The sequence below is a fragment of the Olea europaea genome, unplaced genomic scaffold (assembly GCF_002742605.1).
Source record: "Olea europaea var. sylvestris unplaced genomic scaffold, O_europaea_v1 scaffold3487, whole genome shotgun sequence".
Classification (NCBI taxonomy): Eukaryota; Viridiplantae; Streptophyta; class Magnoliopsida; order Lamiales; family Oleaceae; genus Olea; species Olea europaea.
Genome location: NW_019253976.1, coordinates 6635 through 31885, shown reverse-complemented (window position 1 = coordinate 31885; position 25251 = coordinate 6635). Strand labels below are relative to the sequence as shown.

The window sequence follows — 25251 nt, the reverse complement described above, 5'->3', positions numbered from 1 at the left end:
AAGGCGGCGCCACCAAATTCAACAAAACAGAGTCGTGGTGCAGTTCCTATGGCGTCGAGGCACTGCCTGATACACATTAGGGCAAAATTTTGATCATTTTAAAGCCCTTAAAAACCCTACAACAACCAAAAAAGTGGAGATAGTCATAAATACGAGTTTTTGACACTTTTGATAGAGTTTCACACAATTTGGCAGAGAGAAAAATACATAATCATTAAGATCAAAGAGCAAAAGCTTGGGTTTGAAGAGTTTTGAAGTTGAAGAAGATTCTTGATGCAAGATCCAATTCTTTTTATGATCAAGATTTTAAAACTCGGTTATGAACTCTATACTTTTTTATTTTCTTTCATTATTATGAGTAGCTAAATTCATAGTTAAGATGAATAATGTAATCTATGTGTGACTCTTTATTTCTTTTATTTAAGATTCAAGTTCTTTAAATGCATGCATTGATTTTTATTATGTACTTAATGCTTTAGGTTTTTTGGCTAATTATTCAATGATTTTTGTGAATTTATTACGAATCGAGATGTGAGTTATAAATTTAAACCACATATTAAAATTCGATAATTTGGTATAACGTGGATAGATACATATGTTAATTATTGTGGTTGTTAAATGAATTCTTAAACTAATATTTCATTTAACAAAAATTGATTAGCACAGAGATATAAAATTGAATTAGTTAAATAAACTTAATGAGAACTCGAGAGAGATAATTTGAGTACTTTAGAAGAATTGAATTGAACACTACCATTATAATGAATCTTGACTGGTAAATTAGAGGGGATTCATAGGTAAAATTGTAAGTCATAACATCCATATTTATACTTTTAAAACCCAAATTCGATAAATCGTGTACGTTAGATAATTTGCTTTAGTTAGAATAATTTAGAAACCAACCACAAAACTTATTATTTATTTTCGATCAAACCAAAGTTAGGAATAATTGAACCAAGTGTTAAATAGTAATCATCGTGGGAACGATATTTTGACTCTTAAATCTACTTTATTACTTATTACGATCTGTACATTTACGTGATATAAAATCAACAACACTACCATTGGTATATATTCCTTTTTTCTTGAAACGCTCATGTCAAGTTTAGGTACGTAGAAAAGAACAACAAAAATTCGATCAAGTTTAATGCAGTTGATTAGTTAACATGCTAGATTGAATTGGATTTTCTGTATATACGTTGACTCTTTCTATCTCTATTATGTTGTTGCTAGTAAATACTGTATTTATGGTTTTGGACCTTTCAAATCATTCTTGCACGAGATCATTACCCATCTTTCTTCAGAATAATTAGGCCCGGAGAAATTCTCCCCTTCCCCTTCCCCACCTCCAACTCCCTCGCTCTTTGCATAAAAAAGAATTAATTTTTCATCCAACAATTTTTTTTAATCTTTCAAGATTTTCAGAGAGACTACGTGAAGGAATATGGGAAGGGACTACTGGAGTTCCGCAAAGGAAGAAGGGCGATGGGATATCACAAATGATGCTAAATTCACAATCGACAGCCATATCTATTACAAATAGAATCATATATTTACAGCATATAATTCATGGTATGATTACAATCTAAACAAATTTATAAAAACATTACTTTCAACGAGTGTATTTCAACAGCAAAATTTAACCATCTATGCATTGTTCAAACAAATTCTTTATAACTAAATCCTACAAGAGCCGTTCATCTCTCTTCCTCTCAATTTAGCAAAGAAAATAACACATTCTATAAGTGAAAAAATTAAAATAGGCAACAAACATGGTGTGGTGTTTATATACACAGAATGCTTGCAATAATTTGTGTAAGACTATAATCACGATGCTCATGCCATATGCGGCTCATGATGCGAATAGAACTCTAAAATCTCCCCTCTGCCCCAGATGGAGAGCCAAAACTTCCAGAATCACGAATATATTAATGAGAGGAGTAGCTAAACCTTGGATTTCAAACATCCTTCAAGATTCTCGAGTAGCTCCAGATATAAGAAAGCTTGAAAGCTTTCCTTCCAACTCTTCAAGCAAATCATGGTATTCAGCAAATGCTGGGCGTGTCTGCATATTTTATATAACATGGCAAAACCAGAGTGAGCAACGTAAAAATGATTAAGAACTGCGGCCATAATTCCATAAAAATCTATACCTCTAGAGTAATGCTATAAGCTTTCCACAATCGCGAATCGTGTCTAAACAAATCCAAGAGGACCTGAGCACAAAAAGTAAATTAAGGATATTATCAAACTGATGAAGCGATAAACTCTGGTAGTCCACCCTAATTAGGGTACTAAAGACCTAAACGGGGACCAAAGTTTTTTAAAAGAACAAGGGAATCCACGTAAAAAATCTTCTTCCATCTAAGTTTTGCAGTTCAGCTTTTATTATATGCAACCATATTTAGCCCCTGTTTGGCCCCCATTCACGCAAACTTAACTTCAACTATACGTTTCATGGGCCCACAACATTTCAACCGCAGATTTTATTAAATTTTATGAAAATCTACTAAAAATCTAATTGCTAGCTAAACCAAACAGGGGCTTATTACTATGAATGTGATAATATAAATTTAATCATTATTTAAAAATTAATAGGCCATGCATGATTGGTGGACTGTAGTAATGATCTGAATAGTTCTGAAAGAAAAAAATTATTTGAAACTACATAAAAATCAGGGAATTAGTGCAGGGCAGAGCTCTATACGGGCAACATGTATTATATAGAACATGTCGGCTATACCTCTGAACGTCTCAAAAGTGTCGCCAAAACCACTATCCACTCTTTAAATTTGACAGAGCACATGTTTGCTAAGAGAAATTCAGCATCCAGCCGACTTTGCAATGTTCCCATTTGCAGCTAAAAAAAAAAAAAAAATCAACGGAAGAACTTGGAAAGAGAATGATCAAACTTTTTCTTCTCTCAACATCAACAATCACCTAGTCTTCTAAAGTTTAGGTTTTTATATTCCACCAGACATTTCGGTCATTATATATATGTTTCCCTTTAGAAAGAATCAACAAAGACGTTCTTACTCAAAATAAAACTCAACTATAGCTTACAAGAAGTCAGTTGATAATGAACCCACCAATTTAGGTATGTTATCACCCTCACGATATATAGCAAACGCACACAATCTCAGTGAAAGTACATGTATGAATAAGCCAATGAAGTTGACCTCTCAGATTTTACCGAACCAGAGTCAGCTCAATATAAAGAACAAGCTTTCTGTTCAAGTTAGAAGCATCAAAAGAAATGCTTATCACTCTTGTGCACCTATTAAGTAAGTTTACAGCTTGTAGGCCTAGAGGAGCTCTATCGTTTTATGTATATGTAGCAATCTTGTACATTTTATTTATAGAATGTTTATCTAGCTCTTTACCTTTTACCCCCTCCCCTAACTATCTTCCTAGCATTTCTTTTGAAAACATTGCACGCATGACCAGTAAGGAGAATCTAATAGTAATAAGAATGAATCAATTGCTTCACATGAATATTGACTAGGAATATTCTAAATGCATTATGCTTGTTAACTGACACGAAGATCAAAAAAAATTCTTTGAACTATGTTACTCTTAATTGGGTGATATAAGAAATTTTTCTCTAATCCGAATTTATTTATATTGATTTGTATTGCATATACATCAGAATATACAATCCGAAATCCAACGCAGACTGCTAGCTGTTCTGATTCTATCTCAGTTCAGTTGCACCAGAAATAATAAGTCTTCACGCAATTTCAATTGATGCATCAAGCAAAATCATACATAGAAAGAAGGTCAAATTTTTAGATACTTAAGAAAGCACGACCACAAAAATTAGAAGTAACTACATGGCGTTTATCAAATAGAGCAAAAAGATAAAACACAGAGATGCAGAAGATAGCTTTGAAAGTCCAAGATAATTAAGTATCGCACAAGGTCTTCACCATCCACCAGCCAAGAAAGGATTTAAGAAAATGCAGTAACAGCACATGAATAGATATATCTAGATTCTAGATACAAAGTACCTTCTGCCCTATCATTTCAAATCCAGAAGCAAAATTCTCCAATCGTGCACTTCCATATCTTTCTCGCTGAAGGTATTCCTGAAATAAGTTCCACCATGAATCTAAAATCTCCAGAGATTGCAGCGAATATAATCATCTATACTATACCTTCTTCTTACCGCTAGATCAAATTGTGTTCCTTTGACAAATGAAACAAGTTTTGAAAGTTCTTTCCCAGACATCAAATAGCTTGCGTGACTTTCTAATATGTTTTTAACAGAAGCAACATTTGCACTCGGATCTTCAAAGGAAGAGCTGATTCACATTCAGAGAATTGGAAAAGTCAACTAGCAGCATCAGATAAGACCAGGATAGAAAACTGAAATAATTGCAAACCAGTAAATGAAAGACTAACCGGATCAATATTACCTTTTCGAGTCCGAAGATTGCCTCCTAAAACTGGAAGGAAAAAGAAAATAGCCCAGGACTCTGGGAGACAGTTTCTCAGAATCTGTATTGGTGGGTTCATATTCTCTTCCAGATCTCAAAAGAAACCTCACCTAATACCCAAAACAATTCAAGAAGAAAAAGTTAATTGCAAATAATCAGAAGATTAATCATCCTTTAGATTACATCAGATGATGAGGGCCACGTACCAGCTCCCCAGCCAGTTCATATAGAGATTCATCAAGTGTTGCCTAAACATGCAGAAGTTATCAGAATCAATTATGTAGGCTTTTTATAAAGGAAAAAGTTAAGTAAACTGAGCCCTTACAGAAATGATGTATGCTGGAAATTCATAATACAATTAACATATATGTCGGCATATCTATAGAACCATGGCTACATGTGCATATACGAAGACAAAAGAAAGCCTTATTCACCTGCAATAAACGCAAGGCACAATACTGACTCACAGCAGGACCTTCGAGCTTAGCAATGACCTGTAGCAGTACACATTAGAAAATACACTAGTAATCATCATGTGAGGATCATTTGCACACAACAGATGCTGCACAAAGGAATTTCGAATTTATCTCTCACTTTTTTCTCATTATATTAAAACATCTTTCAGTAACAAAACCGCATTTGCCCAGATCAAGTACAACAGAATCCTCTGAGTAAAATGCACAAGTCTTATCATGAAGCAGTATGCATGTTCGTAAAATTCTGTCTCTTGCCACAAGAATGACTAAAGTATATAGACAAACTTATGCACCAATTGATGGTCAATATGAAATTAGTGGATACTCATCTATTCTCATAATATTTCATTTTGGAAAAAGTAGGAGCTGTTCAAATATAATATGTCAGGTAACAACTACCCAATAGTTGTGTTGCATTCCTTACGTCCCACTTAAATACAAGCCATATAATACAAAATATTTCAAGCAGGAATATCTTTCTATCATTTAAACCAACAAAAGAAAATGAGATAAGACTAAGGTCAATACACTAATTCCATATCAAAATGTTTTACAGAACAACATTGCAGATGGCACTTACGAGTATATAGCAGGCTGCCGTACGATACCACCTTCGTTGGAAGCATTCTTCAAACAACCTAAAAAAACCACACTTGATTTATCAATCACAAAGTAAAGAACAAACTGGTAACTCCTCAGCGTACTTAAGTTTCATTAATGAGTTTAATTTGTTGGTAGAATAAAGTGAACCCATGCATTTTGTCATGAAATATCATCCTGGAGTTGCAACTTCATGATGATAAATGACAGAAGAGTCGAATAACTCCTCATCTTAGCTTTGAAAGTACTTTCCCTTACTCCTAATAAGGTAAAAGACAAGAACTATGGAATAATTAAGGGGTCGCAATTGAATTAATTTTTAATTGAGTCCACTACTTTATCAAAACCAAGGCAAAAAACAGAAGATAAATTTCTGTACAATTGCCAATTCATTTTTTACATCCAACATGCTACAAGAATAAATACTTCTAACCGATTAAGCTTACTTCTCCAAAGCATTTTTTTTTTTTTTAAATAAAAACATACATCATAATTCAAGTAAAATTTATTTCACATAGCAGAGATGCATGATCGGGTCATGATATTTAAATACAGATAGACAATCCGTTATAACACAAATCATTGCAGAAGATATATTACACAAGTTTCATAAATTCTCTAAGGTTGTGCCACAGGTTTTGTTCAAACAAATTACCTCTTTTACCAACATTTGCCTCTCATCTGTATAGTTCTTCCCAAGGTCAATAATTCTTAAATCTACCTCACCGAGATTCACAAAGTTGCTTTTAGGGATTCAACGAGCCTCCTTTAATTAGATGATTAGAACTATCATTGTTTTCTAACAAATAAAATCTGTAAATGGACCAGCATAGTTAACAGGATTACACAAAGCAATAATTGCTGTTCAAGAACTCAACAATTGGCTTCTCTTGATAGAGTTTATTTGGAAAATAATTGGGAACCCTACCAGGTACGTTCCAGTAAAATTCTTAATTAGAATCTGTAATTTCTTGAAGTTTAATTTAAGAAAAAGAGAGAGAGAGATCATACATTTGTTTTCCTCATCAACTTATGTCAACTTTTTACATTTTTTTGTTTTAAAAAATCAACATAAAATGAAAACGTATACATACTCTGTTGATCTCCCGGCAGCAGAAAACAGATCTGCCCAATGTCGACCATCAGTTTTTCTTGCAACACTGACGACAACATCTAGATATTCAGGAAAGTTTCTAATCAGATCACAAGTTTTCATCAAAAGAGAAGAATTGGCAACTGTTGTTTGGTTATTGCTGGAATTTGGTCTGCAGGAAATTGTTAGAGATATGTAAGATGCTTAAAGCATTTATAAGAAATGTATATAGAGGACAAATTACAGCGCAAATAGAAATTCGACAACATTCCAAAACAGATGTCCAACCCACCACCCTCCCCAATAAATAATGGAACATATATGTACACAAATATGCAAAAAGAAGCAGTGACAGAACAATTTGAACATACAACTAATATTTTTTCATCAAAAAAGAAATTTGCTGACATGTCAATTTAATAAAGATCAATACAGGAAAAGATGCTGGAAAATTAGGTCAACTTGTCTTTGTTTTTAGATCAAGCATCATCCATGACCAGTCTTTAGCCAATACATAACAAAAGGCTATCTTTTATTCAATATTCCATCCATCCATAATTGATGATTTATTCTGTCTTTAGTGGTCAGACATGTTGGTGCGTAATTTATTATTTATTTGATTTATGAGAAAGAAAACCAGAGGTGATAACAAAAATTCACGTGGAATACCACAAGCCAAAAACTTTCCTCAACGCAAAAGGAAAATAGATATGACTCCACAAAACTTATCCAGTTGCCAGTGAATATCAAGATAAGTGTTTCAAGTTCTAATGTACCCAAAGAAAATGCCAATAAGTAAGGGAAGGAGGGAGTGAAATATTTTGAAAGCATGAAAAGACATTTTCCTAAAAAAAGTTACCTGGAAATTTCAGCATCAAAAACTGTGAAGAGAAGCCACTCCAGGCAATGAGAAAAATGTGGTTTCTCTGCTGATAATTGTGCAAGGCGTAAAGCTTTTTCTATTTTGTCCCTCTGCCAAACAAGCAGTGAGAAACTTTTCAGTGGCAAAAGATAACAGAAGAGCAGGCAATGATATTTATTGTTTTAATTAGAAAGGTATTGTTTATTTACTAGTTAATTGATCATTCAAGACAAAAGTCCAAATTGACCAGCCATGGGCCAATTTCAAAGGTAGTGCAATATTCAGCTCCAGAACTAGTACTCTCTCACATGGAGCAATGTCTCTAAAATTGCACAAATTAATAGAGCTAAACTTGCACCTGAAGGAGATGCCGAAGTAGACAATGCAATATGGTTTGTGCTTGAGGAGATGGCTCAAAACATGGAAATTCTGTGCATGCTGAAAATGACATTCTCTGGGTAACACCAACTACAACACCAGCATTTGGAAGTAGACCAAGAGGGTATACCTCACGATCAAATTCCAGCTCTGGGTCCAACTAAGAAAGTACATCAAATCTCGTAACTCAGAGAACAAGAATAAAATGTAATAACCAAAAAAGTTAGCTTTAAAAGCAGAATAAACTATAAAGACTATCTCAAAGTTCTTGACTATGTATGGCACTGCAATTGAATATCATATCAAAACATACAGTGATAAAATCGCTGATTACTGAACCACTTATACAGAGCGCACAAGACATTAGAGCAGTTCATTAAAGCTATCTCTGTATTCAAGAATCAACAAATTCAACTTCATGTTGTTCACAAAATTTACGGTCTTCTTTTTCATCTATTATTACTCAATATAAGGAACTGAAAAATATAAGCTTCCAAAATCAATCAGCGAATTTAAAAGAATAGCTCATGTCCTGTTATGCATGATTTGAGGTTTATAATTGGTCGCTTAATTGGTCAAGTAACTGACGCAAGTTCATACCTGAGGTGCAGCAAAAGAGCCAGGTATCAAAGCTTAGACTACTTACATAATTTGGTTTTGACAGAATTTTCTAGATCTGTGTCCTCTGGTAATACCATAGTTTTGTGAGGGTAAAAGTAGAAACAGCTTAAAGCTGATAAACAACCAGTCTCTTTGATCTAAAGAGATGAAATTTTGAGATTTTTTTGTAAGCGTCATCTCCGCCTTACAATGAAACTCTGCACTTCCTATATTTTGTTGGATGTGAAGAGTCTAATATATTGTACACTTTTTTGTATGTTATTCTCGCTTTCATTTTTTATTTTGTGTTATTAATTGCCATAGGTAATACGGATTATTCGTTTAATCCTTATCATATTTAAGTTCCAGAATCTATCCTATCCTTACATCCAGATCTGTTTATCTTTAAAGCCTGCAAATTGTGCATCTTTAAGCTTCAAGTCTGCAAGTATGAAACTTGAGACTGACCTAACACTCACTACAAGTGGTAAAATAGAATCACGGGGAACACAATATCAGAGAACAATTCTAACTATTTTATAGCTGGTTCCTTGCTATATAAGCGACAAGATACACCTGATAGGCTAATATTTGGACATCAGTGATTCTATGCTGGCCTAATATCCTATAACAGAGAACAAGTTACAAGGGGAATTGGGGAAAACAAATGTGGCTCAAAGAGTTCACGTGATCGCAAAACTAATACTTCAATACCTGCAAGAAATCTTCCTGCTTATAAGGATCAACACCTGGAGATGGATACCAAACCTGTAGATGAGCTTACATCCAAATATATGAGATGCATCGACTACAATAGATATATTATCAGATGATTTTAAGTGTTTAAGAAACCTGTTACCTGCATCCCTCGGTGCCCATAGTCTAACCATGAAACGTCCTCAATTAAGTTAGTTTTCTCCTCTGATTTACCACAGGTTACCCAAAATAATTCAACAGAGTCAGTGAGCTCTCTTTCCCTCCCAACATCCAAATCAAGCAGCGAAAGTTCCCCATTTATCCTCAATATTAAACACCTAAAAGATACGTGGTCAGCCATCAGCACATGACTACAGCTGTGGAAATTGAAAGTATAAACACATACCTGGCAGGTTCTCGGGCCAACACATCGGATGAGATATCATTTCTTGATATGTACTCCTGTGAAGGCTGATCAGGGATAAAACGCATTGCAACAGGATGGCTCTTGGCAGTCATGATTGAGAGCTCTCGTACTGCAGAAAGCTGTTTGTCATTTTATCACTTAAAAAGGCATGACGGATAAATTTCTATTACAACTCTCATTTAGAAAATTATTAATACAGAACAGTAAGCACATCCTATTTGAAGCATTTAGTTACCTGTAAATCTGGAGTATTGGAAGGTATTAATTCGCCAGATAATTTCACATGGTATATATGAACATCAAATGGGCGATAAGTGACAAGCAAATAGTCTTGATAAACATCCATAACGATTGGCTTCGCAAGCAATGATTTCCGACAAAGTAGTGAATTTTGATCAAGGTGATATCTTGGGTAGAAAAGCAATTCATATCTGCAACCACCAGTCATCATGAAGGGAACCAGGCATGTGCAATATATAATAATTTGCATTAAAACAGCTGTATAGTAGTAGGTCAAAATTAGAAAAATATTGTCCGTGAGAAAGAAAAATATCAAAAAAGAATACTAACAGATTAATCGGAGTTGGGTTGGTCAGATTTCATTTTATTTTCATTCTCATGTTGAGAAAACAAAATTCCGTAATAACATAACTTACATTACAATTTTCTACATATTTAAACCCTCTCTCACACACAAACTCATGCAGTGGGACATAAATCCCATAGGAAGAGAGGAACATTGTAGGATTCATGAATTAAAAAGGCGAGTTGCCTGGAAAACTGATTTTGGAAGCTGGAATGGAACTTTCAAAGAATACTTGGACAAACTGTTCAGAGATATTCTTGTAACATTTCTTATGCACCGTCACCATTATTCTATAAAATTTGTAATTCATTTTCCCCCCGTCTGATGAGTTTACCATCCCATGCTTGCTAAGCCATCCTTGCACAGATTCAGCTCAATTTTCTCAAAATTTTTTACATTATAGATATAGATACTTACATTTAATTCTCCGCTTAGTTTCATTTTCACACAGTTTCAATTTTCATTTTCACACAGTCCTTTAATCTTTAGTATGATTTCAATGCCATTATTTAAACAATGAGAACTCAACTTCAAATTCCCTCAATTGGATATTATAAAATAGTATTTAACTTTTTGTTTTTCATTCCACCTGCTGTTTCTCATGCAGACTGGTAAATGTGGTAGAACTATCAAAAGGCATACATCCAATTTATTTACACTACTTTTCTAGTAATGTTACACCGTATCTATCTAAACTTGAGTTTTTCTATATCTCACCAATGAAAAAATAGCTAAAATCTAATTAACAAGAAAATCATGCAACAAAACCAACAGCCAGGTGACATCTTCAAATCAATTAACAGGTATTTGGTAGAGAAAGGGATATAATAAACCATTTATTGACATAATAAAATGTCGAACATTTTCAATTCCATGTAAGTCAACTGGAATACAAAAATACTTAAAACCTAGATACCATGGAAGCTTTACTATTTACACAGGAAATGTTTATGAAAGTTATCTCTTACAAAATTATTTTCTCACACTGTAATCTCATCTCAGACAAAATATTATTAGAAATTGAAAACACAGTGGTAGCCAAAGGCATAAAGCAAGAAGCACAGGAGATGGCTAAAGTCAAAAGAGACATCTTAAAATGGCAGCTTCAGCAAGTATTGTAAACCTTAAGTGGAACTATAATCTGCAAAATATACAAGTCTCAATCACCAACAGTTTTACTTGTTCTAGAAAACCCAAAATACCCAAAAGGAACATTTGTATTTGCATATAGATTTCTCACGTGTTAGAAGAGTCGATATAGTTGCAGACAACAACAATTTTCCCCAGCCATAACAATCCCCTGCATTGAATTTGTTGCTCCTGAGTTACATCTCCAAACACTCTCCACCGTTTCAGCCGTATGTCATACAAGATTAAACCATGAAGCCCAGCAACTGCCAAGTACATTCCATCCTTGCTAGCAGCCACGTGTAGAACAGGCCAGTTTTGAGAAATATAAGAAACCTAGCACCATGCGGAGTCTATCAGAAACACTGTTACAGAAAAGGAAACAAAGGGCAAAGGTAACCCAATGTGAACAGTAAGTTGATACATAACTGGAAGATTAAGGTGCAAGATTTTAAGTTCATCGGTATCTTCTGACTGCACAAGCAGCAAGCGATCTTCACCGTAGATAACCTGGCATGTATAAGTCGTGCCAGAAATGCCTCTGTTGAGGCAGCATTTGCCAAAAGAGAAGGCAATAATTCTCTCTGAAGATCCTTCCTCAATAGCGTAAAGCCTATATCCATATTCATCCCAGTGCATCAGAGAGGTGCCACCCATCATGGGTTCATACTTGTGATCCAGGTTTGGCTTAACCACAGGTGAAGAAACAGAACTCAAACCTATCTGACGGATTGTAGACATCAAACAACAGCCAGAGACAGACCAAACTGTGAGTCCTCTTAACTTCCATCCAACTGCAAAAGCAGAGTTATCAGGTGTCCATGCAATGCAATTAACAGGACCTGTGTCTTCCATGGAATATCTGCAGATAAGTTTGTTCCACATTAAGAGAAACATTTGGAAGTTTGATGAAAAACTAAAGATTAATTCTATAAAGAAAATACTGGAAGTTTGAAAATGTTGATATAGAGAGGCATATTTTGCTTTCATTGAACAATTGTAGCTTTTAACTGACCCATTTGCATCACCTCCTAATCCTATCACAAATTCCCATGGTAGTGAGAAGTGCATATGAGCATACCCTCCTAGCAATTTTAGATGGAATTAAAATTCATGTACATATTTGACTCCTTGAGGTCTTCAAATCAAATGTCAACTCAGAAATTTTCTCACACAGCCTTAACTGTTCATGAGAATCTTGAATGTAATTCTTAAGCATCACTTGAGACCAATTGTAGTAAAATAAAAGACCATATTCTGATAGTTCTCACGTATATAAGCAACGCCATGTTCATTGTTAACAAGCGTGTATCATGTTGGACCATCTAATATTAACCCATGTCCCTTTAGTCACACTTCAGAATTTGGTAGTCCAAATTTATTGATAATCCAACATGAATTCACAGTGTGGAGTGCTAAGCCGAACCACTTTGAACATTGGGATTTCAAGCATTGATCATCTTTCTGGTGAAGGAGAAAAATGGCAAACTACACACTCAAAGCAAAGATGTAAAACAGCCAATAAATTTCTCAAAAAACGTAAAGACTATGCCCTTGTTTGAGCCCCGTTATGAGGAAAAAAATGTATTTTTGAATTGTTTTTTTTTTTTTGGAGAATGTGTGGTTAAAAAGAAAGGAAAATTTTTAGATTTACATGTACAATTATTTTATTGGATAATGTGTAGTTGAAAATGGTTTTTTCAAAAAATGGGGCTCAAACAAGGGCTATAAATGTATTAATGAGGATATAGAGTTGCTGAAAAGTTTAGATCTCAAATCTTGCAAGATTCACGAGGAAAAAAGTGCATTTGGAGGCAATCTTAATAATATACATTATTGGCCCCAGTTCCATGTTTCTCAAAGAAATGTAAAAGGCTTACCCCCAGTCATATAAAGAAATAGCACGGATAAGTGAGGCAGAATCTGCAAGGTCATAAAGCTCAACGACACCTTTTCTTGTGCCAACAGCAAGAATCTGTTGTTCTGAAGCCACTGACACACATACCACATCACTTGAAGCCAACCTCCTTTCAACTTTGATAGATTCGGTGTGCTTCAGACCTCTCTTACTTACAGAACATGACACGAGTTGTCCATCAGAAAATAGCACAAAAAGCAACCTCAATGAAATGGAAAACTCAAGATTGACCACTGCAGAAGTCTCTGGTGCAAAATGATTGGACCTGCGAACAGCTTGAATTCCACCAGAAGCCAGATCATTGCCCAAAGGATGTGACAATTTATTACCAGCAACACTATCACGCAGCCGAATGTCAAGATTAAATGCACCACAGAACTGTTTTTAACAATAAGAACAAGGAGAACTCATAATGATAACCAGAACTTACCCTTTTCCATTGGTTAGACACAATTTAAAAACAGAAACAAAAACCAAAAAAGAAAGAAGAAAAAAAATTGTCAAAATAATAAAGCCTAAAAGAAACCAGGAAATTTTAAGTTATCAGTCATAATGAAAATGTTTAATTCTGTTGGAAAAAAATAAAGAAAATACTGAGCACCAAATGCACATACCTCACCCTTCCAGGATATATTATACAATGATCCATCAGAAAGTCCGATTAGCATGTGTTTGTTATCACAAATAATGTTGCTCCTGACATCCATATGTGGAAAACTCAAGATTGTAAGGCCAACAATAAAGTAAGCTGAATGCTGTTCTAGACATCCTTGCACAATTAAAATTGTAAAATCATATCTAGATCAAAATCAAAGTAAGCCGAATATTGCTTCTGTCGTCCATACATGAAAAATAACACAGAAAATCATGTTTGACCTGAAAAAATCCAGTAAGCTAAAAGTGCAATGACCCCAACATTGCAGGATCAGACTGATCAGTCAACTTACAAACTTTCACAGTCCTACACGTCCATCGAATTCAATCACAAAAATAACAGGAAATAGGAGGTAAATATTATTGACTCGTGATGTTACCAAACAAGAGGGAAGTATAACACAAATTTAAAAGAGTCGTACTTTAGGTAGTTGACTCACTTATCCACTTATACAATACATGGGATGCAAAGAGCCATCAGAAGAGAGAACAATCTTAAAGTAGAAGATTATGAATATTTCGTACTTCAGATATTAGCAGGTTTGGAATTTAATTTCATCCTTGTAGATGTTATTATTTTCCCTAGGAAATAGAGTAATAAATTATATGCCCCCTAAAACACTCAAAAATCCTTGACTAGCCATATAATCTACGAAACAGGAAAGTAAACCATGCAAATATTAAATGCTACTGAAAGAACTTTTAGAGACTGCCAGAGTAGCATTAGCAAATAGAAACATTAATCAATCAGACTCAGTGGCAAACACCACAAAAATAAATGAGCCCCATGGGAAACAGGGTCACGTTCTATTTCCACGGTCCCATCCATAGTGAAAATTCCCTTCACCAAAAAAAAATAAATAGATAGATAGATAAATAAAATCATACATAAACCCAAAAATGTATTACTTCGAGATAATGTGTTAAAAGGATAAATCGAGTACCGAGCAGTTTTACCTAGATGAGCCTCATGAGCCTTTAGACAAGCTAATAACATAATTCAAAAGAATATGCTCATAATAAGCATGACCCATCTAAAAAACCAAATAAATCTAATCAACAAAATCAAAGTCTAATTTGCAAACAAAATCAATTTGTGAAATAAACATTAAGTAGATCAATAAAGTAGCAAATAATAATTTCTAAAATTAGTAATGGCATAACAATATTGTAATCTACTATTAGAAGTACAAAAACCAAGAAGTCTCCTACATCATTAATTCTAATAGAATCTTTAAAGGAATTATAACATATTTGATTGCCCTATCATCCTACTCCTCCTCGTCGGTTTATTTTCATTGGTCTCACTTGTCTTCTCATTTCCCTTTAGTGTAAAGGCATGAAAAAGAAAATAAGAAACCTGTATAAAATCTTCTTGGTCATAAGAAATAACAAAATCAATATATGCCTACTGAAAGAGGGTTTGGGAGTGATTTTTTGGCTCAAAAAATTGATTTTTTGACCGTTATTTAACTATTTCAACCGTCATATTTGACTTCTTCTCTCACAGGTGAACCCCACTTTTCTCTTAATGGTCAAAAAATCAATTCTCAAAATCACTCCCAAACAGGCTCTGAATATCCTTCCATCATAAGCAAATATTGAAGCAAAAACTGTTCTTGAGGTTCTTTCCTTCATGACCACCAGAAAAACCTTTTTTTTAACTCTCCTTTTCACTTTATAAGCATTTCTAGAAAGCATAAAGAATCACAATTCATAGAGGGAATACTTGGGAAAAAAAATTTATCCAAAAAACTTTTCTGTCAAATTTGTTTCAGAATTCTTTTTCCATCTTGTTAGTCTTGGTAATTGTTTTATCCACATCACCAGTGCACCTGAAATTTAAATAGAAATATCCCTCTTGCCAAGCTATAGGCTCCTACAAAGTCCAAGGATACACTCTCATAATCTCAACACATGAAATTACAGATGATCTAGTATCAGGCTCATCTTCAAAGACTGTAACAAATTTGATTGAGCTTGCCCTATATGGTTAATTATGTCGAAAACAATTTTAAGAAAATATATCTTTGATTAAAAGTCCTCTTGCTTCACTCGTGATGGATCTAACAAGTATCAGGAAAAAGAGAAGAAAAACAAACCCGAACATGAGTTACTCTTTCTAAAGTAAGAAATTGAGTGAGTTTATTAGCACCCATCCCACACATCATAACTCTGTTTTATGTTTCTTGGTTTGTTTTCCTTTCTCGTTACTACATGTCATGTGGTTTTCTCTCCTTCATTTCGCCTCTTTAGTCATTTAGCAAAAACTTGGCACCATTCAGTGCTCACTTATGAGTTTGATAGCATGTACTATAGGGTAGGGATGTAAGCGGTTCGGTTTTACCGATTTTTGACAGATTTTCAAACCAAACTGTTTAAAACGATTTGAGAAAAACCCAAACCTAAACCAAACCATTTTGAACGGTTTGAAAAAACTTCAAATCTAAATCTAACGGTTTGGTCCGATTTTAAACCGTCGGTTTAGCCATATATTTTTTTGCCCGTCTACTTTTATGTCATTAATTCATTGAATTCAATATATATTTGTATCTTACTAGCAATAAATCTAAAATAAACTAAGCCCATGTTTGAACCAAATTTTTGGGATAAAAAATGAAAATTTGGACCTTTATCCCACAAGTCCAGCCGCCTTTGTTGACCTGCCATTTCATATGTGAGACCCAGCCTCCTCTCCAATAGTCAATTTTCTCATTATGATGATAGGGAAAATATGGCTCAAACATGGACTAAATATATCTACTATAAATTTAAATACCAACTAAATCAAAGTGAAATCACAATAAACTAAAACATAATTTTTTTTCATTTTTTTCACTTTTTTAGGCTAATGACGATACAATAACGTTACAATAAAAGTCTACTAAACTAGATATAAGGCCCAAAAAACATAATGATGTCCAACAAGATCTCGTGATCATCATATCTGAAAAAAATGATACTAATTAAATAAAGAGAATAACCACCCACAATAATAAAGTAATTGTTTATAATATCTAAATATAAGAATTACACAATTTTATATTTGTATGATGTTACGAAATACATTTAATTTCAGATTCTTACCTTAATTTGCTCAAAAAAAATTATTGATCTCAAACTTTATTCGTAACAAATATTATCACCGAAAGTCTAAAATCTCTTTGTCTCTGATTTGGTATAAAGGACTTCAATTTAACTTTGAAGAAGCGTGAAAAATCTGAAAAAGAAGTGTGTGGTAACAGTAGCTCAAGACTGTGTTGGGAGTCGACTGAAGTTCATCTAAATTCTGAAAAAGAAAAAGGCTTTTGATAGATTGTGTTAGTCTTGAAATTATTAGATATATATTAGGATTACTGGATAATAATAATAATAATATATATGTATTAGAAAATTAGAAATTGACAAAAATACCCACAAATGACAAAACTATTGAATTTTACATATTTGGATGAATTTTCAAAAAATTTCATTTTTTCATTTTTATATTTTTATATATTTTTTCGCTAGTCCGGTTTGGTTTTAAACCGCAATTAAAATTTTCAAACCTAAACCAAACCATTTAAACCGGTTTAATTTAGGTCAAAACCATTTCGTTGACCGGGTCCACGTGGCACCAAACCGACGGTTTCAAAAATGCAGTTTCGGTTCGATTTTCCGGTTTTACGGTTTTTGCTTACAACCCTACTACAGGGAGAAGGCATTTATAAATTAGTTTTATGTTTCTTTCTTTTTTCCTTACAAGTACAATATATTCTTTTTTACAACTATCTTATGGAATAGAAACACAACCATATTATTCACCTTCAGAGTGGTGTTAGTTGTCGGTTAACCTTCAAGATTTCCTTGCATAAAGTGCCTCAATATGTTTTCATCACTCAATTATCCTTCAGACCCTAATAAATCATCTTCTTGTGATAGCTTGTTAATGGGTAGATTAATGTGATATCCAACATTTGCTGGGGAAAATGAAAATATCAATTTGTTTCCAAATACGCTATGGCAAGCAAATAATCAAATTTTAATGATTACATCCTAATTGAATCTTTGAAAAACATTGCTGATTCATTAATAATCAGAAATTCTTATTGTGTAAAGAAACGAAGCTGGGAGCTACACATTAAAGTTCAAATAAGAATAAGTACTTACATGGTTAAGTTCTTATTTGCAAAGGGAACTTGCTCGCTGAGAAGTAAAGAGATCTGAACCAGAAAAAAACCAGTCGGTTGCTTCCCACCAATTTGGATTTTCTTTTCTGTGAAGTGAACCTTAAAAATGTGTAGATAAAATGAAGATGTCTGCGAAAAGGGAACAATTTTTTCAGCAACCAAAGTCACCTAACATAATTTAGTGATCAAATGAACTACATTTATGTAAAATTTGTTAGCACTGGAAAATAAAATAGCAAAAGACAGAACGGAGACAAAAAAAAATAAAAAATAAAAAAATCTGCAAATTTCATCTGTAGTATTTCTGGTGGTTTTGAGAAACTCATTTTCCTTAAATATTGGAATCTATTTATTTCTCACAAACTACTTTAGGTGATATACAAGTCTATATTGCAAAATGGATGTATTTGCTACAAAGATTTCCGTCTATTTCGGATTATTTCTAGCTTCATCTGCCATAACTTTTACAATTTCTATACACAACAACAACAATAATTAATAGTGAAGGGTAAAATACCGACGAAAGTAGAACACTGGCATTCACCCCAAAGATTGTAACTGTGAAATATAAATAGTGAATTGAATAATGAAGACTTACTATATCAGTAGGCTTATTCTTGTTGTATTCATTGCTCTTGGATGCTACAACCTTCTCCAGGGTCTCCTGATCCCAGTCCTCCATTGTTCCTTGTCCTTTTTTGAAGCAAAGCAATGAACACCCAAAATACGAGTCATAATTAAAGGGAAATATCCTATAACAAGATCAGAAACATCAGATAACTATAGTAGGAGTTCAGTATACTAACCTTCGTCGCGCTTATCGCTATAGACATCAATCTTCTCTCCTTTCCTCTGCACACTCAAATCATGTGAGAACTTGCACTTGAAACCCTTAGCACACTGTCCCACCTTGAAAAACTCGCACACTATCGACTTTGGATCAACACCTGAATACATCAAACCATTCTATATCAATTAACTGAGTCACCCATGCATCCCAATCACAGAACGAACAACAGAAAAAGCACAAGAAACCCACGACATTACCAATTCTATATTTCTAGAAATTATATTTCCTTCTTACACACAAAATTTAACAAATATGAACGAAAAAAATTAAAATAAGCAAAAAGAGCTATAGACAGGCATCCACTACTCTGCTCAGTAGTGTATGGACACATGATATCAACCTCGTATACACACATTTGAGCTTATACTGCACAACAAAATATATTTCTCTAAGACACTCGTTAAAAGTAAGTAAGAGAAATCACCAACTGGGACTTTGGGCTGACTGACAGCAACTTTAAATAATTCATTGAGCTCCTTTTCTTTTGCCTTCTCTTCCTCTTTCTTCTTCTGTAATTTTCCAGAAAATGCTAATAAACAGATTAATAATTACTCAATAGTCAATGACTACCATATAAAGTGCATATACATCCACGTGTTTGTGAGTGGTATGAATTGGGATCGGGGGAAAACCTTGGCATTGATTTTGCTGGGGTCAGGTTTGGGCTGGACTGATTGTTGGAGAGATTGGACGTATTTCTGGACATTCTTGGACTTGTTCTTGTTCTTCAATCCGAATGTCTTGTCCTCTACTACCTTCTGCTTCTTTGCTAAATCCGTTTTAGATTGCTTTGGAGGCATTTTCGCTCTCTTCTTTTCTCGTGAAATAAATCTCTAATCAGAAAATCGATTGAAGAACAATTGTTCGATGTAGATATCTGCGATTTATTTTGCGTTCTGCGATTGTAAGCTTTGGGGTGACCGGAGGCAGTGGAGCTCTGTATCAGTGTGTGGCGTGGCCGCGTGGGGGTTTAGGTTTGGGAGCGGCAACACGGAATGTTCAGGCTTCGAGAAACTACGTTTTTCTGTGAAAATTACAAAAAGAGTCCTTGCCCCGTCTCGTACCGTACTACTACTGTGTAGGAAAAGTAAAAGTAAAATTAAATTAATAATTTAACCTTCATTTTTGAAAAATTCATTTATTCGAAAACTTATTTTCAATTATATTTTTCTATAAAATAATTTGACATGTAAATTTTAAAAAAAAAATCTTATTTTTTAATAATTTTTCCCCAGTACCGAAACAAGGCATGTCAATCATAAACTATTTACTATTTTCATGAAGTATTTTGAAAGAAGTTAGTCTAATTTTACCTTCATTTTATAATCCAAAATAATTATTTTATAGATTTATTATGTATGAAAATTTTAATTTTAGTTAAGATGAATTTAATAAATAATGACATAAATTTATAGTCAATTACTAATAAATTATATTTACATAAAAAAAATGGGATATTACAAATTTTTCGATACAATATATAAAATGTAAATGTAACAATTATTACTAATAAATGAGTTTATAAAATCACTAATTTAAACTTTAAAGACGTAAAATTAATTAGTGACAAATAACTTAAAAATTTTAATTATTTAAAAAATATATATATTTTAAAAAAATTTTAAATAATTCTTAAGCAATGACTCACCTATCCGACCACCAAATCACTTGTCCAACAAATAGCCCGATGGTCCATTATCTCAATTGAGTCGCTTAGGTTGAATTTAATAACTATGGTTACACCATGTTTTTAAATATTTATTAAAATGATCATAAATAACTTTCTAATTTACCAGGAATAAAAACCATAATTAAGTTTAGGGAAATTTGCATTGTTCATCCTCAACTTTGCAAAATATAACCTTTATTCATCCTCAACCTTTCAATTATGAAGCAAAGTTCATCATTTTATCCATTTTGGCCCTCAAGTGACAAATTTCCCCCTCTTAAAATAAACACAAAAAAAGCAGTAAAACAACACAAAATAAGAAAAATAATAAATTAAGTCCTATAACTTTTCAAAAGTACAAGTTTCAATTAAGCTCACCCACTCAACCCGTCAACACTCGTACATGGACAGTGTCTCTGGTGGCTCAGGAATAGCAAATTGACACGAACAATACAATATACATAGGCCAGGACTACTCGATGATTTATTTGTCTGTGGAGTTTTGTGAGTTTTATTATAAGACACTGTACAATTTTGAGTTATTGTAGCAATTAGGATAATGCCAGCAAAAACACTGGGCATACACGTTTGTCTTCTCCCATAGTTAAATTTGAACTCATATTATACAACATTACAATAGTAGGATTTGGGTCCAAACCAGACAAAGCACAAATAATATTTGAATAAGAGATCAAGTAAGGATATTGAAAATAGTATGAATCCCAATAATAATAGCATAATGAAAAAAACGATAGAAAATCATGCCCATTTTCATGCATGTCGTTATTTAGCCTCAATTTGGGAAGAATTTATATACAGTATAATTTATAAAACAATTAAGTCTTGATTGAAAACATCATAAACATCCACATTTATTACAAGAAAGACCACGTAAAGCATTTTTCTATACAAACAAAGAAACATAAATACGAATAGAAGAATTATTACTTTATTTACGATAAATTACCGATTAATCAAGTTATTTCAATAACGTTAACTACATGCAGTCACAAGATAGTCACTCTATTAGTTGTGCATAAAGAAGAGAGAGCCGGTCTCTTGTCACTTTAGCGTGAAAGGATCAACAGCAAGAGGAATATTGGGAGCTAGTTTGAGAACTCAGAAAAAAGAAGCGACTCAGGGACCGAGCAAATTAGTCTGTCAATATAGTGTAGAAAAAATGGTCCCATGGTCAACGTATATGTATACTCTCAAAGTATACCTAATGCATAAATCGATTGAAAACAAAATTAGGATTCAAGTACAACCTCAAAAAAACCAAAAGGGGAGTTCATCTATTGTTATCAGGTGGGGGATGAAGGATAATTTGCTGGAGGATAACCATAACCTTGTGAAGGATAAGTGGTTGGGGGGTAGCCCTGGAGTTGTGGTTTTGGTCGTGGTTGTGGAGGCGAGGGGCAGCCCTCGGCTTGTGGTTGTGGCAGTGAGGGATAACCAGGGGGGTGGCCATAGCGTGGTGGAGGTGGGGGGTATCCTGTGTGCGGACCATACACTGTTGGAGGTGGGGGATAAGCCGGGGGCATACCATACACAGGTGGAGGATAAGTGGGGGGCTGACCATATGGCGGTGGAGGTGGATACCCGACTTGAGGAGGGACGGGTTGATCTATACGAGACATCTGTTGGACAGGAGGCGCTGCCATCACTGATGGGGCTCCAAACATTCCATCCCTTTTATCCATTCCAATCATGTGCTGTGTCTGCACAAAGTGTAGACCATGATACAAAAGGTTGCGCAAATAGAACTTGAAACTTAAAGCACGGTGCTCTCGAAAAGTTCGAATCTTTCTTCCCCAAAAAACTTGTATAGTTGATCTTTCGTTTGCAAAGTCAAGATATAAAATCCTAATTGATGATACAATACGTACCTATACAGGGGCAAACCCTGCCAAAACGAAACGAAAGAGGTATTAAGATTTAGTATATTTTTTAATTTAAATAACTTCGACCTTGAATGAAAAAGTAATTGGAATATATTACGTGCAGTAAACCATGTCAGAAAGACAGTTCAATAGCTGGGATGCCTCCTCAATGTCCTCACTTCCCACGAGTAGAGCAATGATAGAAAATATGCAAGACAGCTGCTGCAGGCAGAACATAAATCCCTATCACAGTAGATATGCACAAACCTCAAGCAGGTAGAGAAAACGAGGAAAGGAGAGTAATGAACACATTAACGCGACATGCTCACTAAGCATGCGTGCTTGGACAGGAGAGAGAGAGAGAGTACAATAATGCAGTTATCACATTTCGTTGTTTGTATGTTGAACTCATCTTGCAACATAAAGCGTGTTGAGGCAACAGAATTTGCAAAGCAGAGGAAAACCTGAAGCACGAACATAGTAATCAAATAATCAAACCATTATAGGGAGCAAAATATTAAATCTAACCAAGCACTAAGTGTTGGAATCTAGTTGTTCAAAATCGTGGGTGGATGAATTAAAAGGAAAAAAATAAAAATAAAAAAGAGGGGATATGACGCCATAAAAATGGCTTATACAATCGCATAAGCCTTTGAGGCTTGCGGTTGCATATGGATTTACAGAAAATCCTTGGGCAGCCAAAGTTATAACTATTTGAGCAAAGTATAAAAATCTGACTGTTGGCTGATTTTTTTCGAAATACATGGTGTGTTCATCCCTAAAACATATAAAAAACTATTTTTCCATTATCCATCCAAAGAGAAAGAAATTAACACATATTTAAAGCTTTTATTTTCACTTATTCATTTTTGAAGAATTACTTTGTTTTTGGTATTCTTCATTGAAAGCTTGTTTAATCCTACAAATTATTTGTCATTTCAATCCTGTAAAAGCATTGCGAGTGGAGGCAAATATCATTTGAGGATAATGATATTTGTTAAGTCTTCTTCAATTTATATTATCCTACTTCATTCTTATGTACTAACAGTATATTTGTTAAGTTGGATGGAACAATGCAAGATAGTTTGATAAAAATAAAATAAGTGAATGTTGAATCTTATTCGGTGTTGTGTATCAGACATACATTAGAGATCAAAATGTGTCAAGTAAATGCCAAACCCCCGTGCAAAGACAAAATTCAGGGCAGTTACTTTCTCCGCATCGACCGCTACAAGGCATGTAATCCCCACAGCATGTATACCTAAAGAAGAGCACGTCGTAAGGTAGACTGAAAACATAATTTGATCATTATCAATCTTTCATGGAGAAGTCATCATTTACCTAGACATGTCATTGTAAAGAGCTCGTTTTCTCAGCATGTATGAAGCGCATGGACCACTAAAATAAGACGAAAAGCAAGCAAGCACAATTAGTTAAGAGGAGAGGAGAAATAAGTAAAATTTTCATGTACACGGATTTTATAAACACGCGTTTTTGTCTTCCCCTGGCTCCTCCGCTATTTCAATTGTACTCGTGTACTCGCAATTTAGAGCTAGCATGAATGCAATGAAACAATTCAAAATGATTTATTAGATATAAATTTATCCAGTTCTCAGTTGTCAACTAGAAAACATACAAAAACAATGTTAAATTAAATTGCGCACCACAGAAGTGCGAAACAGCAAACTGCCAAAAGAAACACGTCAGAATATATTCAAATGAATCAAATCAACCATAATATCAAAAACAATTAAAGAACGATACTTCTATTAGACTTTTGATTAATAAAACTGGTTTTTTCATAGCATTTTCAAGTGAAAAACGGTAAATGAAGATCCATGCGGTATTAGCGATCCATATTGTGTCTAAACTTTTTATTATACTTTCGAGTGAAATAGTATAATTTGACAGAATTTTCCAAATAGATACAGAAATTAACATTATATGTCGATAAAAAAATTGGACTGAAAAAAATATAGAACCATAAAAAGAGGATCGGATTCAGGAGAATGTATGAGATCTGTGTGCCAAAGGTTCGCGTAGTTCTTACGCGCCTCCATTTTCTCCAAATGCACCTGCGCCGACCCCATTACAATTTCTCTCAGTGTATGAAATCTGTATGTATCTATTGTTGGAATTAATTGAATTTGATTTGGGTTTAAAATATTAAATTAAATATTTATTGATGTGGGCCATTATAATTAATTTGGGTGAATTGAAAAAGTCTCCAATATATGCCCATATGTTGATAAGCCAATTTTAAGTGTTTTTATATAGAAAGGAGTTCCACATCGAAAGTTTACAAGAAAATAGTCTTGTTTATATAGTGGGTTGTGTGAATAATATATAATTTAATAAGTTACCTACCACTTGGCTAACTTTAGTTAGCCAAAGGCTAGCCCCGGACCCGGCACGCGCACGCACACGCGCACGTCACAAAGTACGCATTGGGCGCTTTAGAGGCGCACTTCGCACGTACGCATCGTCGCGAGGAGCTGGGGAGCCTTATAGTTTTCGGAAATGGACTTGTGGTTCGATGACGTGGCAGCACAAGGCTTGGTGAGTTGGCATTCTAGGTGGCGCACAAGTGGTAGGTCCCGTCCCTTCGCCTGCATGGCGGTTAGATGTACGCGTGGCATCCGCATGGCTGTGACTGTTCAGAAATTGGTGAATAGGTATGATGAATGGACACTTCACTTCATGGTTTAATCTGGGCCGTCAGATCATGAAAATAGTGCGATCCAATGGCTAAGACGAATCAAACCAAGTGGTGCACCAATTCCTGAAATATCACACACCTATTCCATGAGACACTTCAATCTC

The 25251-nt window shown here is 34.2% G+C and overlaps 4 protein-coding genes across 9 annotated transcripts; all 4 read right to left on the bottom strand.

Moving 5' to 3' along the window:
- Positions 1 to 1531: 1531 nt before the first annotated feature.
- LOC111386258 (RAB6A-GEF complex partner protein 1-like) lies at positions 1532 to 18352 on the bottom strand. Its single transcript, XM_023010718.1, has 22 exons — positions 18311 to 18352; positions 18007 to 18194; positions 13818 to 13899; positions 13166 to 13581; positions 11715 to 12147; positions 11398 to 11621; positions 9807 to 10002; positions 9551 to 9690; positions 9308 to 9482; positions 9163 to 9216; positions 7829 to 8008; positions 7468 to 7580; positions 6610 to 6780; positions 5496 to 5553; positions 4874 to 4933; positions 4646 to 4687; positions 4419 to 4549; positions 4169 to 4304; positions 4011 to 4088; positions 2744 to 2860; positions 2154 to 2216; positions 1532 to 2065 (listed from the first exon to the last, which is right to left on the bottom strand). Exons 1-22 carry the CDS (start codon positions 18350 to 18352, stop codon positions 1970 to 1972), a joined length of 3195 nt encoding a protein of 1064 aa, XP_022866486.1. The 3' UTR covers positions 1532 to 1969.
- Positions 18332 to 19921, bottom strand: LOC111386254 (zinc finger CCCH domain-containing protein 11-like). The gene is made up of 4 exons (XM_023010711.1): positions 19509 to 19921; positions 19301 to 19385; positions 18833 to 18973; positions 18332 to 18719 (listed from the first exon to the last, which is right to left on the bottom strand). The coding sequence occupies exons 1-4, from the start codon at positions 19674 to 19676 to the stop codon at positions 18475 to 18477; spliced, it is 639 nt and encodes a 212-aa protein (XP_022866479.1). The 5' UTR covers positions 19677 to 19921; the 3' UTR covers positions 18332 to 18474.
- A 1841-nt stretch (positions 19922 to 21762) lies between these two features.
- LOC111386255 (formin-like protein 20) lies at positions 21763 to 22241 on the bottom strand. Its single transcript, XM_023010712.1, has one exon. It carries the CDS (start codon positions 22228 to 22230, stop codon positions 21850 to 21852), a length of 381 nt encoding a protein of 126 aa, XP_022866480.1. The 5' UTR covers positions 22231 to 22241; the 3' UTR covers positions 21763 to 21849.
- Positions 21763 to 24815, bottom strand: LOC111386256. 6 transcript variants are annotated; one of them, XM_023010714.1, is made up of 7 exons: positions 24093 to 24815; positions 23770 to 23826; positions 23640 to 23689; positions 22797 to 22892; positions 22547 to 22671; positions 22435 to 22451; positions 21763 to 22266 (listed from the first exon to the last, which is right to left on the bottom strand). In XM_023010714.1, exons 2-7 carry the CDS (start codon positions 23780 to 23782, stop codon positions 22241 to 22243), a joined length of 327 nt encoding a protein of 108 aa, XP_022866482.1. In that variant the 5' UTR covers positions 23783 to 23826; positions 24093 to 24815; the 3' UTR covers positions 21763 to 22240. The 6 variants fall into 6 exon arrangements, 4 of the variants coding, with proteins under 4 accessions (XP_022866482.1, XP_022866481.1, XP_022866484.1 ...); XM_023010713.1 differs by having other exon boundaries at positions 23770 to 24815; XM_023010716.1 differs by having other exon boundaries at positions 22547 to 22650; positions 23770 to 24815.
- Between the last annotated feature and the right edge of the window lie 436 nt (positions 24816 to 25251).

Bases quoted from the DNA above. Each gene is read 5' to 3' on its own strand.
- LOC111386255 (XM_023010712.1), bottom strand. From the start codon at position 22,230: ATGTTTGGAGCCCCATCAGTGATGGCAGCGCCTCCTGTCCAACAGATG.
- LOC111386256 (XM_023010713.1), bottom strand. The intron at 22,893-23,639 runs GTAACTGCCCTG...TTCGTGCTTCAG, and splicing joins TAGCGGTCGATGCGGAGAAA to GTTTTCCTCTGCTTTGCAAA. The intron at 22,672-22,796 runs GTACTCTCTCTC...CTACTGTGATAG, and splicing joins AATGTGATAACTGCATTATT to GGATTTATGTTCTGCCTGCA.
- LOC111386258 (XM_023010718.1), bottom strand. From the start codon at position 18,352: ATGAGTTTCTCAAAACCACCAGAAATACTACAGATGAAATTT. The intron at 9,483-9,550 runs GTATGTGTTTAT...CGTATCTTTTAG, and splicing joins TTGGCCCGAGAACCTGCCAG to GTGTTTAATATTGAGGATAA. The intron at 5,554-6,609 runs GTATGTATACGT...TGGTTTTTTTAG, and splicing joins GCTGCCGGGAGATCAACAGA to GTTGTTTGAAGAATGCTTCC.
- LOC111386254 (XM_023010711.1), bottom strand. From the start codon at position 19,676: ATGCCTCCAAAGCAATCTAAAACGGATTTAGCAAAGAAGCAGAAGGTA. The intron at 19,386-19,508 runs GTTTTCCCCCGA...GGAAAATTACAG, and splicing joins CCAGCAAAATCAATGCCAAG to AAGAAGAAAGAGGAAGAGAA. The intron at 18,974-19,300 runs GTGATTTCTCTT...TGATGTATTCAG, and splicing joins TCAGCCCAAAGTCCCAGTTG to GTGTTGATCCAAAGTCGATA.